At 43.4% G+C, this 25,103-nt stretch overlaps 1 protein-coding gene across 5 annotated transcripts in view; it reads left to right on the forward strand.

Annotated features, from left to right (window-relative positions):
* The window catches only part of KMT2D (lysine methyltransferase 2D), a 212,813-nt gene that overhangs the window by 82,462 nt on the left and 105,248 nt on the right, over window positions 1-25,103 (forward strand). For 4 of the 5 annotated variants that reach the window (XM_040341168.1, XM_040341169.1, XM_040341170.1 and 1 more), the window contains 12 exons: window positions 531-641; window positions 734-838; window positions 5,859-6,040; window positions 8,099-8,263; window positions 8,367-8,476; window positions 8,601-8,645; window positions 8,736-8,945; window positions 11,357-11,503; window positions 11,584-11,703; window positions 11,913-12,031; window positions 12,633-12,786; window positions 18,911-18,991. In XM_040341168.1, the coding sequence (XP_040197102.1) occupies window positions 531-641; window positions 734-838; window positions 5,859-6,040; window positions 8,099-8,263; window positions 8,367-8,476; window positions 8,601-8,645; window positions 8,736-8,945; window positions 11,357-11,503; window positions 11,584-11,703; window positions 11,913-12,031; window positions 12,633-12,786; window positions 18,911-18,991 (1,549 nt within the window). Of the gene's footprint in view, window positions 1-530; window positions 642-733; window positions 839-862; window positions 2,056-5,858; window positions 6,041-8,098; window positions 8,264-8,366; window positions 8,477-8,600; window positions 8,646-8,735; window positions 8,946-11,356; window positions 11,504-11,583; window positions 11,704-11,912; window positions 12,032-12,632; window positions 12,787-18,910; window positions 18,992-25,103 lie in introns of those variants that run through there. The other variant, XM_040341172.1, reaches the window with a different exon arrangement.

The raw sequence follows: 25,103 nt of genomic DNA on the forward strand, positions 1-25,103 counted from the left end.
CACCCCCTAGTGTTAACCCTTACCCTGCCAATGGCATTTTTACAGTAATCAATGCATTTTTATAGCACTGATCGCTATAAAAATGCCAATGGTCCCAAAAATGTGTCAACAGTGTCCGCCATAATGTCGCAGTACCGATTTTTGGGGGTTATTTATTATGGTAAAAAGTAAAAAATAATCATTTTTTTTTCAGAATTGTCGCTCTATTTTTGTTTATAGCGCAAAAAATAAACCGCAGAGGTGATCAAATACCACCAAAAGAAAGCTATTTCTGGGGGGAAAAAAAGGACGCCAATTTTGTTTGGGAACCACGTCGCACGACCGTGCAATTGTCAGTTAAAGCGACGCAGTGCCGAATCGCAAAAAGTGGCCTGGTCTTTGACCAGCAATATGGTTCGGGGCTTAAGTGGTTAAAATGGCCGGTGTGCATAAGGCTTAAAAACAAAATCACCTTAGCAAAATGACTAATCTGTTTTGATGCTGCATTATGTTGTATTATCTCATGTATCCTAATTTGAATGTGTGGTCAGATGGCAGATGTTGAAAGTTCTCCTGGCAAGGAAGAAGAGGAGGAGGAAGATGATACCATGCAAAACACAGTGGTGCTGTTTTCCAACAATGACAAATTTGTACTCATGCAGGTGAGGCTTTATGCTCAGAGTATTTCTGTGTTTTTTTTCTTGTGTGTAGCACCAGTGTGTCTTAACTTTTTGTTTTTTGTCTGAATTCCTAGGATATGTGTGTGGTTTGTGGCAGCTTTGGACGCGGCTCGGAAGGGCATCTTTTGGCGTGTTCCCAGTGTTCTCAGTGCTATCACCCATATTGTGTAAACAGCAAGGTAATAAGAAACTGCTAATGTTTTTTTGCACCGCACCATTTTGAAAGTTAGCTGAGCTTGCCTGAGTGAGCAGGCAAAGGGCATTTCTTTTATTTCTTATGGCATTCATATTCAACTTTAGGTCATAACAGAATGGCACAATTGGAAAAAACAAAACATGGCAACAAGTAAACAAATTAAATTACCTTTGTTCAAAAGTCTGAATGCCCTTGGTTATTATAACTGCGTATTGCCCCCCTTTAGCATCCATTACAGCGTGCAATCTTTTGTAATAGTTTTCTAAGAGGCCGCAAATTCTTGCAGAGGGTATAGCTGCCCATTCATCTTGGCAAAATGCCTCCAGATCATGCAAAGTCTCTGGTCATCTTACATGAACTGCACATTTGAGATCTCCCCAGAGTGGCTTAATGACATTAAAGGGTAAGTTCACCCCCCTGGTCCCACTGACCTGGAGCATGGCGATCTCCCGCTATCAGACCTTGTATAGCTGCCTCACCGTGCGGGGCTTGGAAATCCCCCCCCCCACAGCTTGAGCTCCTAAATGTACCTCGTAAGGAAGTACGTTTAAGAGCTTTCTGATTGGTTGGCGCTGCCCAATGCGACGGCACCGACCAATCAGAGCCTTCTTAGCCTGGCATGTTACCGCAGGCGAAGAGCAGAAAAAGCCATGGGGATTTAAGATTCCGGACTGGTAATGTAGGAATGCGTTTGGTCAGAATGGGTGATCGCCGGACTGCAGGTTAGCATGACCAGGTAGGATGAGAAGGGGATCCAGTGTAAGTTCACCTTACAGCAGGGGTGCCCAACCTTTTGAGGAGCGAGGGCCACTATAGCGACTTGGTAACCGCCACAATGACATGAGTGGGCAGACAGGTCTATGTCCACTCTGCATATGCAGAGCAGACACTGACACGGCCCGCTCTACTCTATGGGCCCTCTGACCCAATCTACCCAGACAGAAGGGGATGGATCCCCTCCTGTGTTTTTTTTTTAAAGCAGATCAGGTTGGCGATAGGCAGGTGTAAACTGACGCAAGTCAGTTTAAATGCGATCATGTGAAACGGGCCTAAGGCTGCTTTCACACTGATGCACTGCAGTACCTGCACCTCAACTGACCTCAACCTTCACTTCTTCCTCAGGATTCCTGCAGGTTTCGCTGTCTGCTGCTGTCTCCCCAGGCATGTATGGCTGATTGTTGCTGCCAGCTGTCCTCCAGGGTGGGTACTGCTGGCTGGTACCGATTATTAATATTATTATTATACAGGATTTATATAGTGCATATAGTTTATGCTGAGCTTTACAATATAAAAGAGAGACAATACAGTTATAATACAAAAAAATAAGAGGCTTAAGAGGGCCCTGCTCTCAGAAGAGCTTACAATCTAATAGGCTGGCAGGTACTGCTGGCGGGTGGTACTCGGGATTCCTGCAGGTATCGCTGGCTGCTGCTGTACCCCAGGCGGGTATGACTGGTTGTTACTGCCGACTGTCCTCCAGGGTTGGTACTGGTGGCGAGTCCTGCTATGCTGGTACTTGTGGTGGCTCCTGCTTTGCTGGTATTGCTGTTGCTGGTGGTGGGTACTGCTGGCTGGTTCTTGACCTGCCACTCACATCAGAGTTACAGGAGCCCTGGAGGATGCATGCGGCTGCAGTAGAGAGCAGAGCCGATGCTTCCTGTATCGCAGGCGGAGTACATTTGGTATCACTCCGCCTGTGACAGAATACAGGAAGCATCTGCTGTGCTCCCTCTAGTTCCAGCTCAGTTCCTCACACTGATGCTCAGGGGTGGCGGGTCAGGAACCCTGGGCTTGCCGACCTGCCCTCCCAGATCAGGAGGCGTGGGCCACCTCAGAGGAGGCCGTGGGCCAGGTGTTGGGCACTGCTGCCTTACAGATTTTCTGTAAAGGTGAACTTGTAGGAGACTGTGATGGCCACTATAGAACCTTACATTTTTTCTGCTGAAACAACGCAACTTGGCCTTGTGCTTAGCGCCGTTGTCGTACTGGAAAGTCCAAGAGCGTCCCATGCCCATTTTTTGTGCAGAAGAATGCAAATATTTTCTGATGACATGCTACATTCATCTTGCCATCTTTTTTCACAAGATTCTCTGTGCCTTTAGAGCTCTCGCACCCCCAAACATCAGTGAGCCACCACCATGCTTCACAGTGGGGATGGTATTCTTGTCGCTATAGGCCTGGTTGACCTTTCTTCAAACATGGCACTTACGGTTGTGACCATAAAGCTCTATTTTGGTCTCATCACCCCAGATTACAGTGTACAAGAAGCTGTGAGGCGTATCATGGTGTTGTCAGGCATATTGTGACCTGGCTTATTTGTGGCATTGGTGCAGCAAAGGCTTCTTTCTGGTAATTTTTTTCAGAGCAGCCTGTATTTTTCCTGAGCTTTACTTGTGGGTTTTTCTTTGTATCCTGAACAATTCTAATGCTAGCTGTAGCTGCAATCTTTCTTGGTCTACCTGACCTTGGCTTGGTATCAAGAGATCCCTGAATTTTCCACTTCATAAGTGATTTGAACAGTACTGACTGGCATATTCAAGGCTTTGGATATCTTTTTTTTTTTTTATATCCTTTTCCATCTTTATGAAGTTCCATTACCTTGTTACGCAGGTCTTTTGACCGTTCTTTTCTGCTCTCCATGGCTTCATATCTAACCTGCTTTGTGGCTCTATGTGAGAGCTTACAAATGGACTATCTATATATACACACACTAATTGCAGTTTAAAAAGCCTTTTAACCTTTTAATTGCCATTTTAACCCATGTGTGTTACATTGTGTGTGTCTGTACCAAGGCCAAACATTCCAGGGTATGTAAACTTGATCAAGGCCATTTGGGCATTCTCTGTTATGGTTTAAAATGGAACCAAACAACTATTTGATGGTACATTTCTTCATATGATCACTATCCTTAAAGAGGCAGTAAACCCTGATGGGCATTATGTGACACTTAGCTGCCGCAGAAGCCCACAATGTCCCCGTCTTTCTCACGAGTAGCGAACGGCCATTCTTCACCCTTCCAGGGCCACAAACTCCGGCTCTGTGATTGGCCGGAGAACTGTGACGTCTGGAGCCTCCACTCACTGCATGACCCGAGTTAGAAACGGCACAGCGTGCGCAGAACAAATCACCGTACAGCGTTTTGCAAATATCTCCTAGACCGTGCAGGTCTGGAAGATATAACTTGCGCCTACAGGTAAGCCTTAATCTAGACTTACCTGTAGGTTAAAGTGGTTGTAAAGGGTTTACAACCACTTTAAATTTTTATTTTATTTTTTAACATGATTGGTCATATTTTTAATATCAATGCCAAAATGTCACAATTTCTTCACTGAAAAATTTAGTTTTTTTCTTGGGAATTTAAATACTAAACATTGCTTACTTTTCGGGTTTTGGCGTCAGAAACTTTGGCGTTTAAACTATCTTTTTTGCCTTCAAAAAAGGCAAAAGTTGCACAAATGCAACTGCCTAAAAACGACAGTAAATGAACCTGTGTACATGTACACATAAGACAACATTGAATGAGTTCAGGGGCAGTTGAAAAAAAACTTTCCAACTGCCTCTGAATGTCCCTTTAGCAGCAGCAGTGTACATGGGGCCTTAGAAGGCAATCGATAGCTTCTGATAGGCCAACGTGGGCTTTCCCACAAATTGTTTATAATTTTTTGCATGTGTGCTTTTGTATATCATTGTTTTAGAGTATTCCAGCAGTTGAGTGGCCACGATACCGTGTGCAATGCTGTAATCTATAGTTCTATGCTGTTCATTGCATTTGCTAATATGTAATGTAAAGGATATTCCCAAATAACAGTTTTAGGATCTCTTGTTTTTGAAAAATTTCAGTCATCTTTTCGTGGGAACATTTTGTTTAAAAATCTACTAGTGTATGGCCAGCTTAGCTTATTTTTCTTAGGCCCCTTTCACACTTATACGACTTGACCCACGATTTGTGATGGCAAAGTAGCATGACAAGTCGTTTCCCATGACAACCATTCATATTAGTACGGCTTCAAGTCGTTCTGACTTCAAAGTAGTCCCTGCACTACTTTGGTCCGATTTTGATGCCACTTACACAGGCATTCCCTGAAATTGTGGCCGCAAATCGAGGTAAAATTGCACGGCTTAGAAGTCGAGGTAGCGTGAAAAAAAAAACTTAATTGTACAGTACAGGGGACGTATTCATAAACCCTGGATTATAGGCTGATACTTTCAAGGGATTTGATTCCGGTAAAGCTTTTGAGTGTACACATCCTGGGTGCCTCCCCTATAACCCTACCCCACTCCGTGAGTCCTCCGTTTTATTCTAGTGTCTGAAGGCAATGGACCTCTCTTCCTTCATGGAGAAATCACTCTTGGCTTAAATGGTTTCATTTTTATTATTTTATCTTCAAATTCTTAAACCATCTCACTGCCATCTAATCCCATTAATAGAAGCCGTGTCAGAAGATCAGTGCAAACTCTGTAAATCTTGGGAGTTGTTCTGCGAACCTACAATGTTTGAACAGCCTAGAATGTTGCTTCAGGCACTGGATCATGCAAGCTTTGTATTTTTAATTTAGGCTAAACTTGGAGTTTAAGCAGAACTCAACTATAATCATTTACAGCCAAGGAAGCTGCCATTTTAGCCTCTGTTTGCTCTGCAGTTGCCGTGGTGCTGCACATGCGATCAGTTATGACTCCAGCAATTTGATGGCGTGACAGGTCAGTTGAGAGCACAAGCTATATATCGGTCATCATTCATGGCATGCTTTTTTAGTAATGGTTTTGAGAAAACCATTAAATTGGTTGGTTTAGTTCAACTTCTATATAAAAAAAAAAAAAAACACTAAATAAGAAAAAAAGAGCATCAACTTTATGTAAGAATTGGTAAGCTGCAGTATAATACGTTTTCAAATTGAATACCGTTTTAAAAAAAATACTCTTAAGTGCTATTTTAATGTACCAATAAGTAAGAGTACTGTGTACAAAAATCCAAGTTTAGTGAATTTTGTTTTCTCGAATTTTAGATTACTAAAGTGATGCTGCTGAAAGGTTGGCGTTGCGTGGAGTGCATTGTCTGCGAAGTGTGTGGCAAGGCCACAGATCCCTCACGCTTGCTTCTGTGTGATGATTGTGACATCAGTTACCACACTTACTGCCTGGACCCACCTCTCCACACTGTACCCAAGGGTGGCTGGAAATGCAAATGGTAAGCTTTTTTTTTTTTTTTTTTTTTTTTTTTTTTTTAGCTTACCCATTTAAAATTCTGACTGTAGTAGCCTTGCGTTCAGCCTTTTTTTTTTTTTTTTAAATACTTATTTTTAGGGGAATTGTGTTGTAACCTGTGGTGTTCTTGTCTAGCTATATGGTTTATGGTTAAAAGTATATTATTCTTACTTTGGAAGTCTGTATTTATAATGGAAACCTGTACTAAGGGCCATATGGAAGCTGTTATTTCTGACCTACTGATAATTTTAGTTGCCTGGCTCTAAGTGGAACTAAATGTACAAACATGCGAACAGGCTAGCTTTTTTTTTATTGCAGAAGAGATATGCAATGTTTCTTTCACAGTAAAGTAAAATTACCTGCATATTCACAATCCTCTGCGGTATGTATGTTTGTTTGAATTTTAAAGGTTCTTACACTATTGGTAATTTGTCAGGATTGACAAAATGTGTCTGATCTCTGACTGCAAGTAAGCACCCTGAGGGTTTGCTGGAGGTCGGTACCTGGCTGATGCCCATGGAAGCTTGAAATCGAGAAAGTGACACTCGAGAATGTAATACTCCAGTGATTTCCATTTTCTTCCGGGTCCTGTGTTGAGCGTGTGGCCTGATACATTGTGAACACAGAAGGTCATCTGCTTTGCACAGGCACTGTTCATGGAGGGCTTTGCATTTTCTGAATTTTTTATTTTTTTCTTGATTGGACGAGGTGGAGATTGTGACATCACTGCCCTGCCTCTCCACTTGTCCAATTAGCAAATTCTTTGCATTCATTCTCTGAATGACACATGTGCTGAGCATCCAACCTCCTGTGTTTAGTAAGCTGAGATGTGGCTGTTTGGTATTAGACCTAGAATCTCTGGACTAGTGGCATCTACTTCATTGAGTTCTGCTTCCAGGGGCAACACTTCTGTGTGCAGCAGCCCCCCTAATACTTGAGCACATCTCCTCAAACCAGCAAATTTTTGCAATGGACACAGGGAGCTGTGGCTTGATTTAGGTGCTCCCATAGCAAGCTGTTTGCTGTGAGGACACTCTGCAAGGGGTAGGGGCTTGGAACACCAAAGAAGGACTCGAGAAGGGGATCTGGGCTGCTCTGTGCAAAACCACAGTGCAGGCAAGTATAACATGTTTGTTATTTATAAAAAATAAATAACAAGACTTTACAATTACTTTAAAGTGTAGGTTCACCCAAAAAATCTATTTTTAACATTAGATTGAGGCTAATTACGGGAAGCAGAATCGGGTGTTTTTTAAAAAAAATCAATGCAGTACTTACGGTTTTAGAGATAATGTTCTCCGTGGCTTCCGGGTATGGGCTGCGGGACTGGGCGTTCCTATTTGATTGACAGCCTTCCGACCGTCGCATACAGCGCGTCACGAGTTTCCGAAAGTAGCCGAACGTTGGTGCGCAGGCGCCGTATAGAGCCGCACCGACGTTCGGTGACGCGCTGTATGCGACCGTCGGAAGGCTGTCAATCAAATAGGAATGCCCAGTCCCGAAGACCATACCCGGAAGCGTCAGGAGAACATCTATCTCTAAAACGGTAAGTACTGCATTGATTAATAAAAAAAAACACCCAATTCTGCTTCCCGTAATTAGCCTCAATCTAATGTTAATTTTTTTTTTTTTCCGGTGATCCCCCGCTTTAACCATTCTGGTGGGAAAAAGATGTAGCTTTAGATAGATATCAGAATATTCATATTACACTCTACTTTTGTTATCCTTTTATAAATGTTTGTGCTCTGCAGTTCTCACTGAATCTTTTTATTCTTACAATATACAGCAGGAATATGTTTTTCTATATGTGGTTCACCCTATGTTGCCCACATTTCTTCGGGTTTGTTGATTTTTTTTTTTTTTTGGTAAATGCAGTTTTTGGTTGTTTTTCTGTTCTCCAGCATGGTACAAGGAAATGTGAAAATGATTGCATGTTTTATGGGCATTTATTGTAATTTAAAAGTTTAAATTGCTCTGGATGCTACCCATTTCTTCAGTTTGATTTAAACTGTAGACAGTAAGACATGTTTTTGTCTTGTAGGTGTGTTTGCTGCATGCAGTGTGGATCTATTAGCCCAGGCTTTCGTACGGATTGGCAGAATAACTATGCACACTGTGCACCCTGTGCTAGTTTGGTTAGGTGCCCAGATTGCCATCTCAACTACTTAGAAGGTGATCTCCTGATACAGTGTCAGAACTGTGAAAGGCAAGTTTTTTTTTTTTTTTTTGTCCTGTATTCTGTTGTCAGTGTCTTCATTCCCACAGTTTGAACAGAACCTAAAATGCTTCTTTCTTTCTGTTGTGTATAGGTGGCTCCATGCTGTGTGTGAGAACCTGTTTACAGAAGATGAGGTAGAACAGGCAGCAGATGAAGGCTTTGATTGTGCAGCTTGTCAGCCATTCATTGTGAAACCACTCCGTATGTATCATGTTTTGGGGGTCTTTGGGGGGTGTGTGTGTGTATTATTGGTACACCATTGTATGTTGGGGGAGGAAAAACATTTTTAATAAAATGTCTTGTGTTTTTTTTATGTTCCTTTTAGCTCCTATAATCCTTCCACCCAGCCCAATAAAGTTTAAGGAGCCAAGTAAGTACTATTATGTAGAATTACAAATTTTATGGAATAATGCTGCTAAAAATAGTAATTTTCATGGTTTTCCAATTTTGTATTTTTTAGTAGAGCCTCAGTATTTCCGATTTGAAGGCGTTTGGCTGACAGAGGCTGGAATGGCTTTACTGCGCAGTCTTACCTTATCTCCCGTCCAGAAAAAGAAACCTAGGCGCTCTCGGCTAAGTACTGGTGGAGAGATTTTCTTGGATGGCCCAGAGCATGGGGCATCTGAGGAAAGAAAGTATGACGCAGAATGTGAAGAGCAGAAGGCAGAAGGTATGCTTGTTGCAATTAGATACTTCGTAGTTGTTGTCTATCATTCACAGGACACAAAGCGGCTTTAAAAATCCTTTTGAACTAGGTTGTTTTGTCGCTTACAAGTCGCCTTGCATGTCTCATTAAAAAGAACCTGTCACCAAAAATCACATTTAAAAAAAATTGTTGCGCCCAAGCATATGAAATCTTCCACCCCCACATATGCACACATGTACGAGCGTAAACGCACGCGTCTTTGGTGCCTACGCAGGAGTATGTCCATTGTTGCACATCGCCGTGCACGCCGGAGTGAAAGCAATAATTCTAGCACAAGACCACCTCCCCAACACTAAATAGCTAGCCTTTATATTTTACCAAAAATGTGGGTAATTGATTGTGTTTAATACAGAAAAATGGGATATACTGCGCTACTAAACACATTAAAATTTAAATGCCGCAGCTCATAATGTAGGACCATACATTAAAACAAATGCAAAAAAGAAAAAGAGCTGCACAACACAAAAAATGATAAAGTGAATTACCATGAGTGCCAAAGCTGACAAATCAATAACCAATGTGATGTGAAACATAAAGAAAAAAACATATAATATATATAAATCAAAGTGCATATATAGTCCATATGTGAACCAACAAAAAAGGAATATCCAATCACTGATGAATCGATATGATGGTCCTATAGTAAGATACACAGTGCAGCAACCAGTGAGCAAATAGAAATCCTGTGCGAGGAAACAGCAGAACCACAATGTCTCACCAATCACATCTGTGCACCACCACCTATAAAGTTGTATGCTTACCAGAGCTATAATGGGCCAAAAGTATTGGACTTGTTCCCAGTAGATAGCGGTCTCCAATGGCAGAGACAGCGAGCGATCAGGTGGAACGAACGCAATGGGCACAAAGGCTGCGAAGCTCAGCCTCTACCTAGCGTCGCTATCTTATAGTGAAACGTACGTCGGGAGGTTGACGCGCTGACGTCATCGTTTTGAACGGGAGATCGCATGCCGGCCGGCTCTCCATTGTCCTATACAGCTGTTTGTTACTCTTTTAAACTGAAAGTTGCCATTTTGGGTATTAAATCTGATTCACCATACGATACACACTATGTGAGTCTCTCTTCATTTTGGGTATCCACGCTAAGCTTTGCGGCCTTTGTGCCCATTGAGTTTGTTCCATCTGATCGCTCGCTTTCCCTGCCATTGGAGACTGCTATCTACTGGAAACAAGTCCAATACTTTTGGCCCATTACAGCTTACCTCTGATAAGCATACAACTTTATAGGTGGTGGTGCACAGGTGTGATTGGTGACACATTGTGGTTCTGCTGTTTCCTCGCACAGGATTTCTATTTGCTCACTGGTTGCTGCACTGTGTATCTTACTATAGGACTATCATATCGATTCATCAGTGATTGGATATACCCTTTTCCATTTTTGTTGGTTTGCATATGGACTATATATGCACTTTGATTTATATAGATTATGTTTTTTTTCTTTGTTTCACATCACATTGGTTATTGATTTGTCAGCTTTGGCACTCATGGTAATTCACTTTATCATTTTTTGTGTTGCGCAGCTCTACTTTTTCTTTTTTGCAATCGATTGTGTTTGCTTGCCTTACAATTCACTTTAGTGTGTTTCACTCTAAATTATTATTTTTTTTTTAAAAGGCCTTTGTGGTGATATCGTGTTACATTCAAAGGGGGAACTGCCACTATTCTACTAGGGTGCCTGCTTGCAGAAAATTATATAATGTTGGAGGGTTTTGTGTAAGCATCAGGCCTAAATTTTTAATTTTTATTTTTTTAAACCTGTGCAAAAAAATGAAAAAACGTCTCTGGCAACATCATAGACTTGTGTTCATTGCTTTTTTATTTAACCTAGCCAAGGTATATTAGAATACATGCCTCATGAAGCCTTGCCCATCTATGTTAAAATGCAGGCAGGTATCTTGGCGCTCATCTTTCTGCTGACCATTCCTCTACTTATTTACCCACTGAGGACAAGTAAATCAGTAAGCTGCCATCAGTCATGCTAGTAAGGCTATGGACGTGGAGTGAACAGAGCTTATGTGCCTGGCTGACAGAAGTTGGATTACAAGGATACTGTGCCTGGCACCATGTTTTGTAGTCCCACTGAAAGCAGGTGCACAAAAGACTGACAGTGCTGCTGGTAATTGCAAGGGACTATATTAGGGCTGTCAGCCTGCAAAAAGGAGTGAATTGCATGCTGCTAAAACTGGCAGCTCTAGATAAAAAAAAATGGACATTTAGTTACAATGATTTGATTGTCAACAGTTAACTCATACATGCATTAAAAAGTGCACATATGAATTTTAGTTTTAGGGTTTACATTCATTTTAAATTCTCACTGTGTTTTTGTGCTGTCAAAACTAATAATTTGTGTATTTCAGGGTGCAATAACGAATCCATGGAGTGTGAGATCAAGCTAGAACCTCCTGGCAGCCCTGACCGAGAAGGTGGAAAGGAAATGGAGATGGGAAAGGGAAATGAAGATTCTGAAGATGTAAAAAAAAAGAAAAGAAAGCCGTATAGGCCAGGTATTGGTCCTACTGAGTTATTCTGATTGTATAGTTACTATTGATTGTGAACTGAACTGACTAATACGATTGCCTCCTAGGTATTGGTGGCTTCATGATTAGACAGAGAAAAACCCATACACGGTCAAAGAAAGGGCATGCAGCTTTCTTGGAAGCCTTCCGTGAGAGCCAAGGCCAAGACCAGACTCATCCAGATGATGGTAGGACACCCCAAATACATGTGTTAACCAAGAAACATAGCACAGACTGAGGTTTATTAAAACACAAACTGTTTCTCTGGTGTAGAGTTGCCTACTGACTTTGTCACTAATATCTGTCTAATTTCCATACCATTTTTTACTGTTGAGCTTTCATTTTATGAACAATTTTAAGGTTGTGCATTAACCCATTTTTTACACGGTGACTCTAGTTCTAGAGATACCTGCAGAAGGTGTTGCTGAGCCAGGACCTACAGAAGCAGAGGAGAAAAAGAAACGAAGAGGGCGAAAGAAGAGCAAGCTTGAAGACATGTTCCCAGCGTACCTTCAGGTAAAGTATTTAGTAAGTAGTTTGAGGGATATCTCTCCATGGTTACATTTTAGTGGGAACTCGGTTTGCAACACGGAGCAATTTATCTGGCCAGTTCCAAAAAAATCTGAAGACCGACAGAACTAAGCACACAGCACAAGCACCCCTAAAAACATTTAATTTTAGATTCCTAAAATCTAAGGTGTTTAGATACTTTCCTTTTTTAAACTTCATCACGCTCATAAATTATCCAGAATGAAGTTGAGCTGGGAATATACTGTAGCTACTGTAGTATGCAGCGCTATGAGACACCTGTTTCTTTATCTCAACCATTAAAATTTAGTTTGATACTTGTCTTGGTTGGAATTGGTATGTTCACGACCATGTTGTTCGATTATTTTGCCACTGCAGACTGTAGGGTATCAGAAAATATAAACTCCTTGCAATAAAGGAGTAGCTGTGGGCTGGCGTTGCTGCTCATAAATCATGTTCATTGACTTTCGTTGTTTTTTGTGGCAGCTGATCTCCTTACATAGGGGTTCAGTAAGAAATTTTTAAGTTTTAAAAATGCATCCTCATATTTGCATCTTTTTTTTATTTTTTATTATTACATCCCTAATAGGAAGCCTTTTTTGGGAAGGAACTGATGGAACTGAGCAAACAAGCTCTTCTTGCTGCTCGGCCTGTACCTCAGAAGACAAAAAGTGTGCAGAGCATACAGTGTCCAGCATCCGTTGCTACAGCTCAGAGTTCACAACCCCAGCAGCCAGGCACGGGTAAGAAGGCATACACAGTTGTTTGATGGTGCACGTTATTATGTCTGCTAATGACCAAAAGCTGAAGACCTAAAAGAGTTTAGCAGTGGCTGCAAGTGTGTTTCTCTCATGACAGGGTTATTTTTCCAGAAAATCATAAGAGACAAATGTGGGCTACCATTGCTAACCTTTTTTTGTAGTTCATTGTGGAACACAGGAAGTATTTAAACACTGGGTTATATTACCACCTACATGAGGCAGTTCCAATGTCTGCAGCCTGGAATCATGTTTTTCCTTTTTTCCTTTACACTTTTTGTCCTTGAAGTCCTCCTTGGCTTTATCTGGATTATCTTCCCTCCCAACTAAACATTTTGCAACTTTGTGACCCAAATTACATGGTTACTTGCAAATTTTGATTGCAGGGGCAACAAGCGCGCTTTCACTTCCTCTCCTACAGAGTCTATATCTGATTTGCCTGTGACTTTGGCAGGTTTTCTGAAACATCAGAAGTAGACAGAGGTGTTGCAGTCTACTGCTGTCACTCCTAAATAAGAGAAGACGGTTTCAGCTCCGATTCATGAGGTGGTCACCATTTTCAAATTAGAGTATTGGTTTTATAGAACATGTGGAGCACATGGCTTCGGTGACGGGGCTGGAAGCCTCCATCTCATTTCTTGCATGTGTCATGTCAATGCATCTGTGTTAGGGCCCTTTACTCAAAGTGATTGTAATTGATCACCTTGTATAACAATTCATTCAGTTTAAAATGGATATGAAAGGCAAAACATATTTTTGTATATAGTTATAAAGTGATCACATTCCCTCTGTTCTCTGCTGCATAAGAGCTGGGGGAGAAGAAGCAGCAGCACACTGAACTTATCAGTGAATGGCTGGGGCATGTCAAGCAATTTCTGATCATTGGAGGAGAGCATACTGAGCTAAGTTCCCAGCATAGCTAGAGAACAGACCACAGTGTGTTCAGTGTTTTCAAAGGAAAGCAGAGGGACTGGCAGGAACACCAGGGATTTCACATAAAGGAAACACAAAGAGAACAGAATACTTTCTCGTACAAGTACAGCAGGCACATATCGTGAATATAAAGTTTTGGGGCTAACAAACGCTTTAAAGCGGATGTGCCACGGGAAAAATATATTAAAAGCCAGCAGCTACAAATACTGCAGCTGCTGACTTTTAATATAAGGACACTTACCTGTCCTGGAGTCCAGCGCCGATCGCAGCAGATGACGAGCCGATCGCTCGTCACCCTGCTGCTCACCCCTCCATCCTCGGTGAGGGAACCAGGAAGTGAAGCGCTCCGGCTTCACTGCCCGGTTCCCTACGGCGCATGCGCGAGTCGCGCTGCGCCCGCCGATTGGCTCCCGCTGTGTGCTGGGAGCCGAGTGTTCCCAGCATACAACGGGGGACGGACGGAAGGAAGGAAAAAACCCGTCCTTTGCCCGTATCGTAGGGCCGGAAGTGGGTGCAGATACCTGTCTGTAGACAGGTATCTGCACCCCCCTCCCCCCTGAAAGGTGTCAAATGTGACACCGGAGGGGGGGAGGGTTCCGATCAGCGGGACTCCACTTTAGAGTGGAGATCCGCTTTAAGTGCATGAATGTGGAATCCTTGTAAAAAAAAAAAAAAAAAAACTGTGGTACATGGTTTTCGATGGACAAGTGTCTCTTCACATTAGCTCTTGACAGCATTATTAAAGGGTCACTAAAGGAATTTTTTTTTTAGCTAAATAGCTTCCTTTACCTTACTGCAGTACTGGTTTCATGTCCTCATTGTTCGTTTTTGCTTTGAAGTAGCTGTAATTCTGCTGTGATCTCCACACTTCCTGGTTGCATGTTTCCTTATAACCATCATACTGGGAGATTTTCACGGTGGTCTAAGCTGTCATTACTGTGTGTCTAAAACTCCTCAGAACCAATCGGATTAATTTTAAAAACAAAACACTGCCCTGGATTTGTTTGTTTTTGTTCTGTGAGTCTTCCCGACTCACCTCTCACCCGGAACTTCATGTATGTACCTTTTTTAAAACCGAAAGTGAACTAGAGGCACATTATATGATAGATTAAATTAAATTTTTAATCATTTTTAAAAGGAATCAGTTAACTTTTATGTCTCTATACCCAATAAACAGTCATTTCAGCAAAACGTTTTTTTTTTCCTTTAGTGACCCTTTAAGGATCATTAGCAAGAGTCATCCACCTTCCTCAGTGAAAGCCTAAGGAATAGACTACAAAGTCATCTTGCTCTTTGACTTAAACGTCCCTTTTTATTTTTTCACTCCATCAAACTTAATGTTGAGATTCTCCAAGTTTGGCTTCCTTCACCCCCCCACAAGGCCTAGCACTCATTCTGCCAAATCTTCACACAAGCCTTCCTAAAGATGAAGGTGCGCCCCCACATTCCAGAGTGGGGGGGGGGGTCCATCTTGCATCTAAGGAACGTACATGAGGTAGTAACCCAGAGTTACAAACTGGAATTGCATTCTGTGCCAGTGCCACCTCCTTGGTTTCTCATCTATATTCTTCCTTTGTCACTGCACATATTAGCAGATTGGTGTATTGTTTTGGGGCCCCTGCTCTACTACTTTGTGGTCCTGCCCATTTGGCCTCTTATCTGCAACTAAAGTATTACACAATGGTGCTCTTCCCAGTATTGGCCTTGGCCTCTTATGGCACGCCCCTTGTGAAATGTATAGTCAACCTCCTGTTACGGGAACAGTCAGTGTGGGCTTTGTCAATTATTGTCTAGGAGTTAGAGTGATTTGGATGGATCCTGAACCTTCTTCATAAATTGTCGCTGGAACCGACTCCTTGATTGTAGTATCTGAGTCTGGTCCTGAACACAACTCAGACCAGGGGGTTCTTCTTGGGAATCCAGCTTTGGTGTGGAAGACTTTCTTGTCTGTCTTCTTGCAGATCCTAAGGGTGGATGTCAGAATGGGGAGGTGTTCCGGTCACCCTGTCAGTACAAGGGAATGGTTTGTTGTCAGGGTCTTAATGCCCTCTCAACAGCCTCTTCGGACGATTTGACTGTCTCTGCAGTATCTTACTTGGATGGTCATGCAATCTGGATTAAGTTACAGTGCTACTACAGTGAGTTATATCGGGGGGGGGGGGGGGGGGGCAATATGGCGTTCTAGGAGGTAGCAGGATCCGGAGCTCTGCTGGCTGTTTGTCTTAAATCCTTGCTCCTGTCTGATTTCTGCAACCTAAATCACCTTGTTGGTCTCCGGATGCCAGCTAAACTTGGTACAGGGGTAAGAAGCTATTTTTTACGCCGAACGCGGACGCTGTACCCTCGAGAGCGGACACGCATGGTGTCGCAGACTGAGATGGAGCAGCTAGCGGACGCGCAGCTCGGCTTCCAGGAGGTGATGGCGGCCTGTCAGGCCGCACTAACTGGCAAGATTGAGGCCGTGCAGTTGGATGTGGGACTCGTGTGCCAAGACCTAGACAAGCTCCGCTTGCGGATGTCGGAGGTGGAGAGGGCGGACTGGTCAGACAGAGGACACTGTCCAGGAACATACTGCATCCCTTCGCACGCTCCAGACGAGGGTCCGGGCCTTGGAGTACAAGGTGGACGAAGCGGAAAACCGGAACAGGAGAAACAATCTTCGGATTGTTGGACTGCCGGAGGGAGTGGAGGGGAAGAACCCCACGGTCTTTGTGGAGGACCTGCTGAAGGGCCTATTGCCGGAGGCTCAGTTCTCGCCATTTTTTACGGTGCAGCGTGCTCATCGCATCCCCCCGTTCCCCGGACCACCTGGAACCCGCCCGCGTACTTTTATTTTTTGCATGCTTAACTTCAGGGACCGGGACGAAATACTTCAGGCTGCACGTAAGGCGGGAGATTTGAGATTCCAAAATGGCACCCTACTCTTCTTCCTTGACTACTCCATGGAGACTCAGAAAGCACGTATGTCTTTTGACCAGATCAAAGTGGGGCTGCGAGCGCGGAATATAAAATACAGTATCCTGTTCCCCGCCAAGCTTGAGAGTACAGGACGGCGAGACAGTCAGGTTCTTCACTTCCCCTTGAGACGCTGCAGCCTGGTTGGAGTCGCTACCTCCCCTCCATTGAGGGCGGCAATTTCTTTCTTAACTGATTCTGGATTTCGTGTTTTTCATTCTGGTTGGGCCTCTTCCACCTCGGTCTCTCCTGTGTCTGATTGCTGACTATGCAGACCTGAGCCTGTGGCTGCTGTGTGTTTTACCGGCTCGTGACATTTTCCGTGGGGTTCCTCCTCGGCTTTACAACTTACCGACTGCGATCCTGACGTACTCCCTCTGCATCGCTGTTTTCTGCACTATGGAAGGATCTTAGTGGCGCCATCCGAGGTGCACGTGGAGGATCTTTTTGGCCGGTGATTGTTAACCGCCTGTTCCAGTGGGCCCCCAATGACCGGGCTCCGGCGTCCTGACTGCGGGGGGAGTGGTGAGAACTGTGGTGCTACTACTGTGAACTTGTCCCCTGTCGGGCATCCTTGTATGCTACCTATTCTCCCTCCCTGTATATCTGGTGTCCCCCTTTCCCTCCTGCTGGTTCTCCTGTGTTTTTGGGGCCAACGGGCCCTGTACACTAGTCGTTTGGGGACATGGAGTCCAGGGGCTAGATTTGGTCCAGCCGGGTGGGTGCTGAGAGGTTGGGGGAATGATGCTGCTTTTGCAGCACGTCCCCGGGGCTCTGGTTGTCTGCGATCCGCCATGATGAACTCGGGATGGCTGGGCTCTGTTGGCCCTGGAGTTAATAGTGTGAAGAACTGCCCATATTTTTTTTTTTTTGTTTTGTTACTCATTTTTTGATAAGAATGACTGATGAACTGCTCTGCGTTTTTAGATAGGCAACAGTGAGTTATAATAGCCTTAGGTCTACCCCACGCCGCAAGTCCTGCCTTATGGAAAAATCACTCCTTTTTTTTCTTTGGATTCTGCATGCAACCTTTTAAAGCCTTACTAAACCCAAAACAAAAATGTTAATATATTGCAGCTTACCGATCATTAAGTGTAGTGGCTGTGTTTTTTTTTTCATTTTTTAGGCTTTTGCCTGTTTTTCCCCTGCTGATCTGGCCAGTGACGCACCACCTGTATTATATAACAGACATCACTCTTGATTAAGCACTGGGGCAGATTTGTTCAGCAGCATATTTAAAATGCACCTATGATAAAATCTATAGACCCTTAATTTTATTTCTTATGGTTGAATTAAATGGACTTGTGTCTTTTTTTTCAACCTGACTAACTATGTAAGTGGTCAAATGTACAAAATCTGCAGGGGATCAAATAATAATTTTCCCTCACTGTATATAAAAGCTGATGCTTTTAAGGACCCCCCTACCTTTTTGTTAAATTGTCGATCTCATCCCTGTAACTGCAAGAGAGCCACAATGCAAAGAGGATGAATGCCCTCACCTGTAGCGGTGGAGGATACCATGGAGAAAAGGGGACCATGGCAAAAGCTCAGGCAAATATTTGCTCTTCTGCAGGCCTGCACAACACTCAATCTTGTAGTAACGAAGCTTACCTTGCACTAGAGAAGGACCTGTTTTTTTGTTTTTTTTTTTAAAACCATTCTCTGTTTCTAACCATTTCTCAGACATGCAACAAAGATTGCTGTTCCCCATCGGCACGATCAGTTTTTCTCCTCTGTGTACCTCCTGCAGCAAGCTAGCTGCTAGGAAGGTGCCTATGCTTGCGAGCAACTGAGCCAGCCAGTGTGTGTCCATAGGGGCATATGGTGTAAGTGTGAGGCACTCCCCCACTCTATCACTGGAGTTTGACTGTAGGCAGCAGGAGCCTATGGCTCTGCTTCCCTCATTTTCTCATGTAAAAGCAGTGGGTAGGACTAGAGGTGTAGCGCTTTTTACCCTAATGCATAGAATGCATTAAGGTAAACATTTAGGCTTTAGAAACCCTTTTAAAAATTTAGATTTAAAATATGAATGTGTTCACTGTAATATAATTTTCTTTGAGTCTACCGAGCGGCACTGGAAGTCTTTAAACTTTGGGTTTTACTGCCGCCTGTTCTCTTTAGCAGATTTATACATACTGTATATAGTGTATCTCTTAAGGCTAACATTTATTAAGGTTACAAGATTGTTCATCTGAAAATGTTCCCTTGTTTTTCCTGCTAGCTGATGCTGTACCACCTGCTTCAAACTCTGCATTGCCTCATGAAGATTCAGACAGCAGTGAAACAAAAACAGAAAATCCAGGTTAGGAAAAGTACTTAACGTTCTTGAAGACCTGCTCTATTAATCTGATAAATATGAGATAGGCTAGAATACTGCATATTGGCCATAAAGTAAGCATCATCTTGTAACATATGTTGTCATTTTGTATACTTTTATGTCCCTAGTGCTGCCCAGAGGCCTCTCATGGTAATGGTTACTACTATATCTATAGACACGCTGATTGTGGAACAGTGGTTTGCCTTCTGATAGGTTGCTTAGGTCCTGGGTTTTTAATTTGTGTATGGGGGCCAAGGGACATCTATATATTCCACGAACATGAATTGCAGAGACCTCAGATGGTGATTTGGGCAATTGTTGAAGGAAAGCATTGCTTTTTATGAGGTGCCTAGTGGCTACTTTTCCTGGCTTATTTTTGTCACAGGCTTTCTTGGAAGGCTAGCCAACTGCCCCCCCCCCTTTTTATCGTGTGTTGGATTTAGTGGGCAAGGGTTAGAGTCTTCAGTTTTTATTGCCCTCCTTATTGTGGAGATTTCCACTCAATACCGATCAGGGTAAGAAGTGCTGGGAAATATCTTAGTAAGGAGACAGACAAAACACATTTTTAGTTAAGTCATGAAGGGTTAAAACTTTTTTTTTTTTTTAGCATGTTGCGCCCATATTTAGAGTGTAGTGTGTAACATGCTCCAGCACCTCCCTGTTCCACTGATTGTGAGTGCAATACTGTTCAGGCTCCTGAGGGGAGATGCACTTTTTTCTGAAAAAAATATGTACCTTTTTCCCCCCCCCCCCCAAAGGTGAACTTGGCCTTCAAAAGAGAATCATGGATTGCCTCTTTTTTTTTTTTCCCCTTCTTCTTTGCGAGCTGCTAATACATAAATAATCTTTCTAGCCTTATGAAAAGTCTTGTCTGGATTCTTATGCTGACAATCTTGTTGGATCCACCTTTTTTTGATTCGTGTTGACTCTAAGCTGTCTGTGCTCCCTCCTCCTCTCACATCACACAATTTTATTCTCTTAAGCCAGCCATAGATAGATTAAATCTTGGCCTGTTCACCCGGGATCGGCCAAAATTCAGTCCATCAATGGACAGGCTGATTGTACCCAAGTCAATCCATCGATTAACTTGGGTACAACCAGCCTGTCAGATTATTGGCATGCAATTACTGCCTGTGGTTTTAGTCATTAGCAGTAGTTATATTTTGCCGGCTGTGAAAACTTCCAGCAGAATACAAAATTGCAGTGGGTGTTTATTTGGGGTAATTGAGTGACCTTCGTTTTTTCCACCATTTCCTTTCACTAAAGGAAATTGCTTTATCTATGACTTGCCTTACATACAACCTCTATCTGCACAATTTGTAGATGCCTGCTAAGCTGCAATTCTGAACTGTGAAATTTCCAGTTTAAAACAGCTGTGCAGCATAGCAGTTTGCTGATTTATTCTCTTGTAGATGGCCTCTTATCAGAGCTGTGTGAGAGGAGCTGTGCTGCCTGTGCTCAGGCTTTGTAGTGTGGAGACGTGAGAAGGAGCCCAACAGCCACAGCCTTCATAGAGTAGGGGGAGGGGGTGACACTGCCCTTCCCTTGGATCCGGCAATGTCTATATCACTTATGCATTTATTTTCCACTATGCACAGGAATACGCAGCGCCTGGACTGGTTTACTGTTCAGGTCTGTTGCTGTTTACTAGGCGTGGCCATGACTCCCAGTGGAGGAGGGACAGAAAGAGGAGTCAGATTGCTGAAGTGGTAACTGCTCCCTCTAAACCAGTGGTTCTCAACATGGGGTCGAATGAGTATTTGCCAGGGCTCTCCGAATGCTGGGCTGTTCCTGAAAGCCTGCACTGCTCTCCCAGCCGCCTTGCCGCCACCCAGCAGGGCTGTCCCTGGGGCTTATGGAAAACCAGCTGGGCTGTTCCTGGAGCCTATGGCCGCCCACTCAACCTCTTTGCAGCCACCTATTCAGCTTGCGGCATGGCTGGGGGGCAGAGACTAGAGGTCAGCTGAAAAATATGACGTGGAAGGGGCTGGAGAAGACCCTATCTCCTGATTTCGGCATAGGTGTCCCTGCTATGATACCACAAAGTCAGAGACGCAGTGAAGCCAGAGACAGTGAGTAACACTACCTGTGATTATAGTTGCCATTAAAAGTCCCCACTACAGTTCTCAGATCAGCAGATGAACTTAATCAAGGAGCACTTAAGTTGGCTGATCAGAGCCCCACCAGCACTGCCACTAATCCCATTCCCCCCACTAAGGAGTAAGAGAAGGAAAAAAAATATATAGAATACATGGAAGGGGGAGAAACCAAGAAAAAGAATAAGAGAAAGGACAAGAAAGATGGTTAGAGAGAGAGGGGGGGGGGGGAGAACACAGAGAGAGAGAGAGAGAGAGAGAGAGAGAGAGAGATAAAAGGGAAAGAAAGGAGAACAAAGAGAAATATTGGTGCATCCTAAAATGTACCATAAGGGGTTTTAATATAGTACAAGTGGATGGGACTCGGAGTGCTAAATGTCTGGGTTAGGGGAGAACATTGCTTATCTTGCCTTGGGTGCTGAAAACCCACGCTACGAAAACTTGTTGATAAAACGTGGTAAATTTTATCGACGGGTCACCAGGTTAGTATGGTTGAGAACCACTGGTCTAAACTTTCAAACCGCAAATGGCAAAATAGATGACACTTGTTGAAAGGATTGTCATCATGGGCTCTCAGTGTGGATCCTGAACTTTCACAAATCTGCACTGTATTTAGCTTATTGTTTTTGAGTGTCTGGATGTAGTCGTTCAGCTCTGCAATTTTGCCTGCTAGTACCAGGGTTAATGGTAGCCTTCTTTGAGACATTTCATTTTGACCACTTTCTCTAAAGAACTGTGCAATGCAACAATCTGATCTGTCCTCATGGAACAAGTTGACTCTGGATAGACTGATTAGTTTGTCACTGAAGACCAGGTTATCCCTAGCTTTGTGGCTCAGAAATTTGGCTATGGAGTCAGTGAAGTCCTTCCTTTCCATCCTTTTGATGATCATCTTAACAAAAAAAAGCCTGTTGCTGGAGAGGGGCCCTGAGCAACCGTCAGTGTAGGGAAATCTGATCAACAGCCTGGAACTTTGGTTAGAGCCCCGTCACACTGCCCCAATAGCTGCGGAGCACTGGACTGTAGTCGTTTAGTATGTGGCAGCACTTTTTTCAGTTTTTTGGCATTTTTCCTTTGTGGAAACCACTGGTCACTGCATTTTATGGTGATCCAGCCTTTTAATTTGGCTATCGTTGCAGCGTATTTGACTAACCTGCTGGGTTGTAATCTGTTGGAAATTGCCATGACTGGGGACATAGATCGTTCATTGATAGAGGTCGACCGATATGGGTTTTTCTCTGGCCATGACGATTTTTGCTGCCGATATTTCCCGCAATCCGCGGAACACAGTGTGCCGATCCGAAGGGGGTAATCAACAGTGATTCGTTGCACCACTAGCGGCCATGTTAAATATCGGCCTAATTTGGATAAAAATCGGCCGATGCAGATTTCTCAAACGACCGAATATCGGGCGATATATCGGTCGACCTCTATTGATTGATCAAGAAAATAACAGAAGTCTCACCATGGCAAGAACGGTAGACCAGATCCTGTCCTAGGCAGAACTTCGCATTCCAGGCTTTTTAGTGTTGTACACTTCTGGAATAGCAAATTGGAGGGTATATTCCTTCAGCCAGCAGCACCTGGATCTGGGGTAGTGGCCCTCCCACCAAGAAGTTTTGTCAGATGGGGCGGATGCCAAATGTGAACCTCCCAGGTTCATCAATAAACTTGACAGGCTTTTCTGCAGGTACAGGGATCCTTTTGCAGAAGCATTAGGTTCTCTGTTGGCTCTGTGGGATCAGTACACCCTAATCTATGCCTTTCCACTCCACTGTCGAAACACAATAGCTCAGTGGGTGAAATTGCTGTACTAACATTGCATAGTTGACACAGCGGCTCCTCCCGCTGGGTTGAATAAAAAAAAAAATATATATATAGTAGTAGTCCTGGCTTGCTCCAGTTCATCAAAAGTAATCTTCCTTCCATTGTTTTGATGTGGTTTGGACGAAGTGTCTTGGCCATTGCTACTTTCAGATGGACTGTGTCCCTTTTTGTTGTCCTAGAACTGGGATGTCCAAACTTTTTTCAAAGAGGGCCAGATTTGATGAAGTGAACATGCGTGAGGGCCGACTATTTTGCCTGACATTCTTTGAACCATTTAAAATTCGGTCTAAGTGTGTTCGTCTGAGCAACTAATACACGGCCCAACAAGAATTCTCTTGCCTTTGTGGCTGTGTGTGGTGAAGAGATGAGCTTGGGTGTGTTATTTGGATATACTGTATATACAGGGAATGCAGAATTATTAGGCAAGTTGTATTTTTGAGGATAAATTTTATTATTGAACAACCATGTTCTCAATAAACCCCAAAAACTCATTATCAAAGCTGAATATTTTTGGAAGTAGTTTTTAGTTTGTTTTTAGTTTTAGCTATTTTAATTAACCCATTTCAATTATTTATTTTTACCAGTGAAACCAATATAACATCTCAACATTCTCAAATATACATTTCTGACATTCAAAAACAAATCAGTGACCAATATAGCCACCTTTCTTTGCAAGGACACTCAAAAGCCTGCCATCCATGGATTCTGTCAGTGTTTTGATCTGTTCACCATCAACATTTCGTGCAGCAGCAACCACAGCCTCCCAGACACTGTTCAGAGAGGTGTACTGTTTTCCCTCCTTATAAATCTCACATTTGATGATTGACCACAGGTTCTCAATGGGGTTCAGGTGAACAAGGAGGCCATGTCATTAGTTTTTCTTCTTTTATACCCTTTCTTGCCAGCCACGCTGTGGAGTACTTGGACGCGTGTGATGGAGCATTGTCCTGCATGAAAATCATGTTTTTCTTGAAGGATGCAGACTTCTTCCTGTACCACTGCTTGAAGAAGGTGTCTTCCAGAAACTGGCAGTAGGACTGGGAGTTGAGCTGGACTCCATCCTCAACCCGAAAAGGCCCCACAAGCTCATCTTTGACGATACCAGCCCAAACCAGTACTCCACCTCCACCTTGCTGGCGTCTGAGTCGGACTGGAGCTCTCTGCCCTTTACCAATCCAGCCACGGCCCCATCCATCTGGCCCATCAAGACTCACTCTCATTTCATCAGTCCATAAAACCTTAGAAAAATCTGTCTTGAGATATTTCTTGGCCCATTCTTGACGTTTCAGCTTGTGTGTCTTGTTCAGTGGTGGTCGTCTTTCAGCCTTTCTTACCTTGGCCATGTCTCTGAGTATTGCACACCTTGTGCTTTTGGGCACTCCAGTGATGTTGCAGCTCTGAGATATGGCCAAACTGGTGGCAAGTGGCATCTTGGCAGCTGCACGCTTGACTTTTCTCAGTTCATGGGCAGTTATTTTGCGCCTTGGTTTTTCCACACGCTTCTTGCGACCCTGTTGACTATTTTGAATGAAACGCTTGATTGTTCGATGATCACGCTTCAGAAGCTTTGCAATTTTAAGAGTGCTGCATCCCTCTGCAAGATATCTCACTATTTTTGACTTTTCTGAGCCTGTCAAGTCCTTCTTTTGACCCATTTTGCCAAAGGAAAGGAAGTTGACTAATAATTATGCACACCTGATATAGGGTGTTGATGTCATTAGACCACACACCTTCTCATTACAGAGATGCACATCACCTAATATGCTTAATTGGTAGTAGGCTTTCAAGCCTATACAGCTTGGAGTAAGACAACATGCATAAAGAGGATGATGTGGTCAAAATACTAATTTGCCTAATAATTCTGCACTCCCTGTATTTCTTTTGTGGCCCCAACGAATCCCAGAGCGCTGCTTAGGACTAAGGATGAGCTTGGGCGTGTTATTTGGATATACCATATTTATCAGCATATAAGACGCACAAGCTTACCATTGCCATGAATGCAGCCTCGCCATTGCCATGAATGCAGCCTCGTCATTGCCATGAATGCAGCCTCACCATTGCATTGCCACGAATGCCGCCTCACCATTGCGTTGCCACGAATGCCGCCTCACCATTGCGTTGCCACGAATGCCGCCTCACCATTGCGTTGCCACGAATGCCGCCTCACCATTGCG

This window comes from Rana temporaria, chromosome 2, assembly GCF_905171775.1.
Source record: "Rana temporaria chromosome 2, aRanTem1.1, whole genome shotgun sequence".
In the NCBI taxonomy this organism is placed as follows: Eukaryota; Metazoa; Chordata; class Amphibia; order Anura; family Ranidae; genus Rana; species Rana temporaria.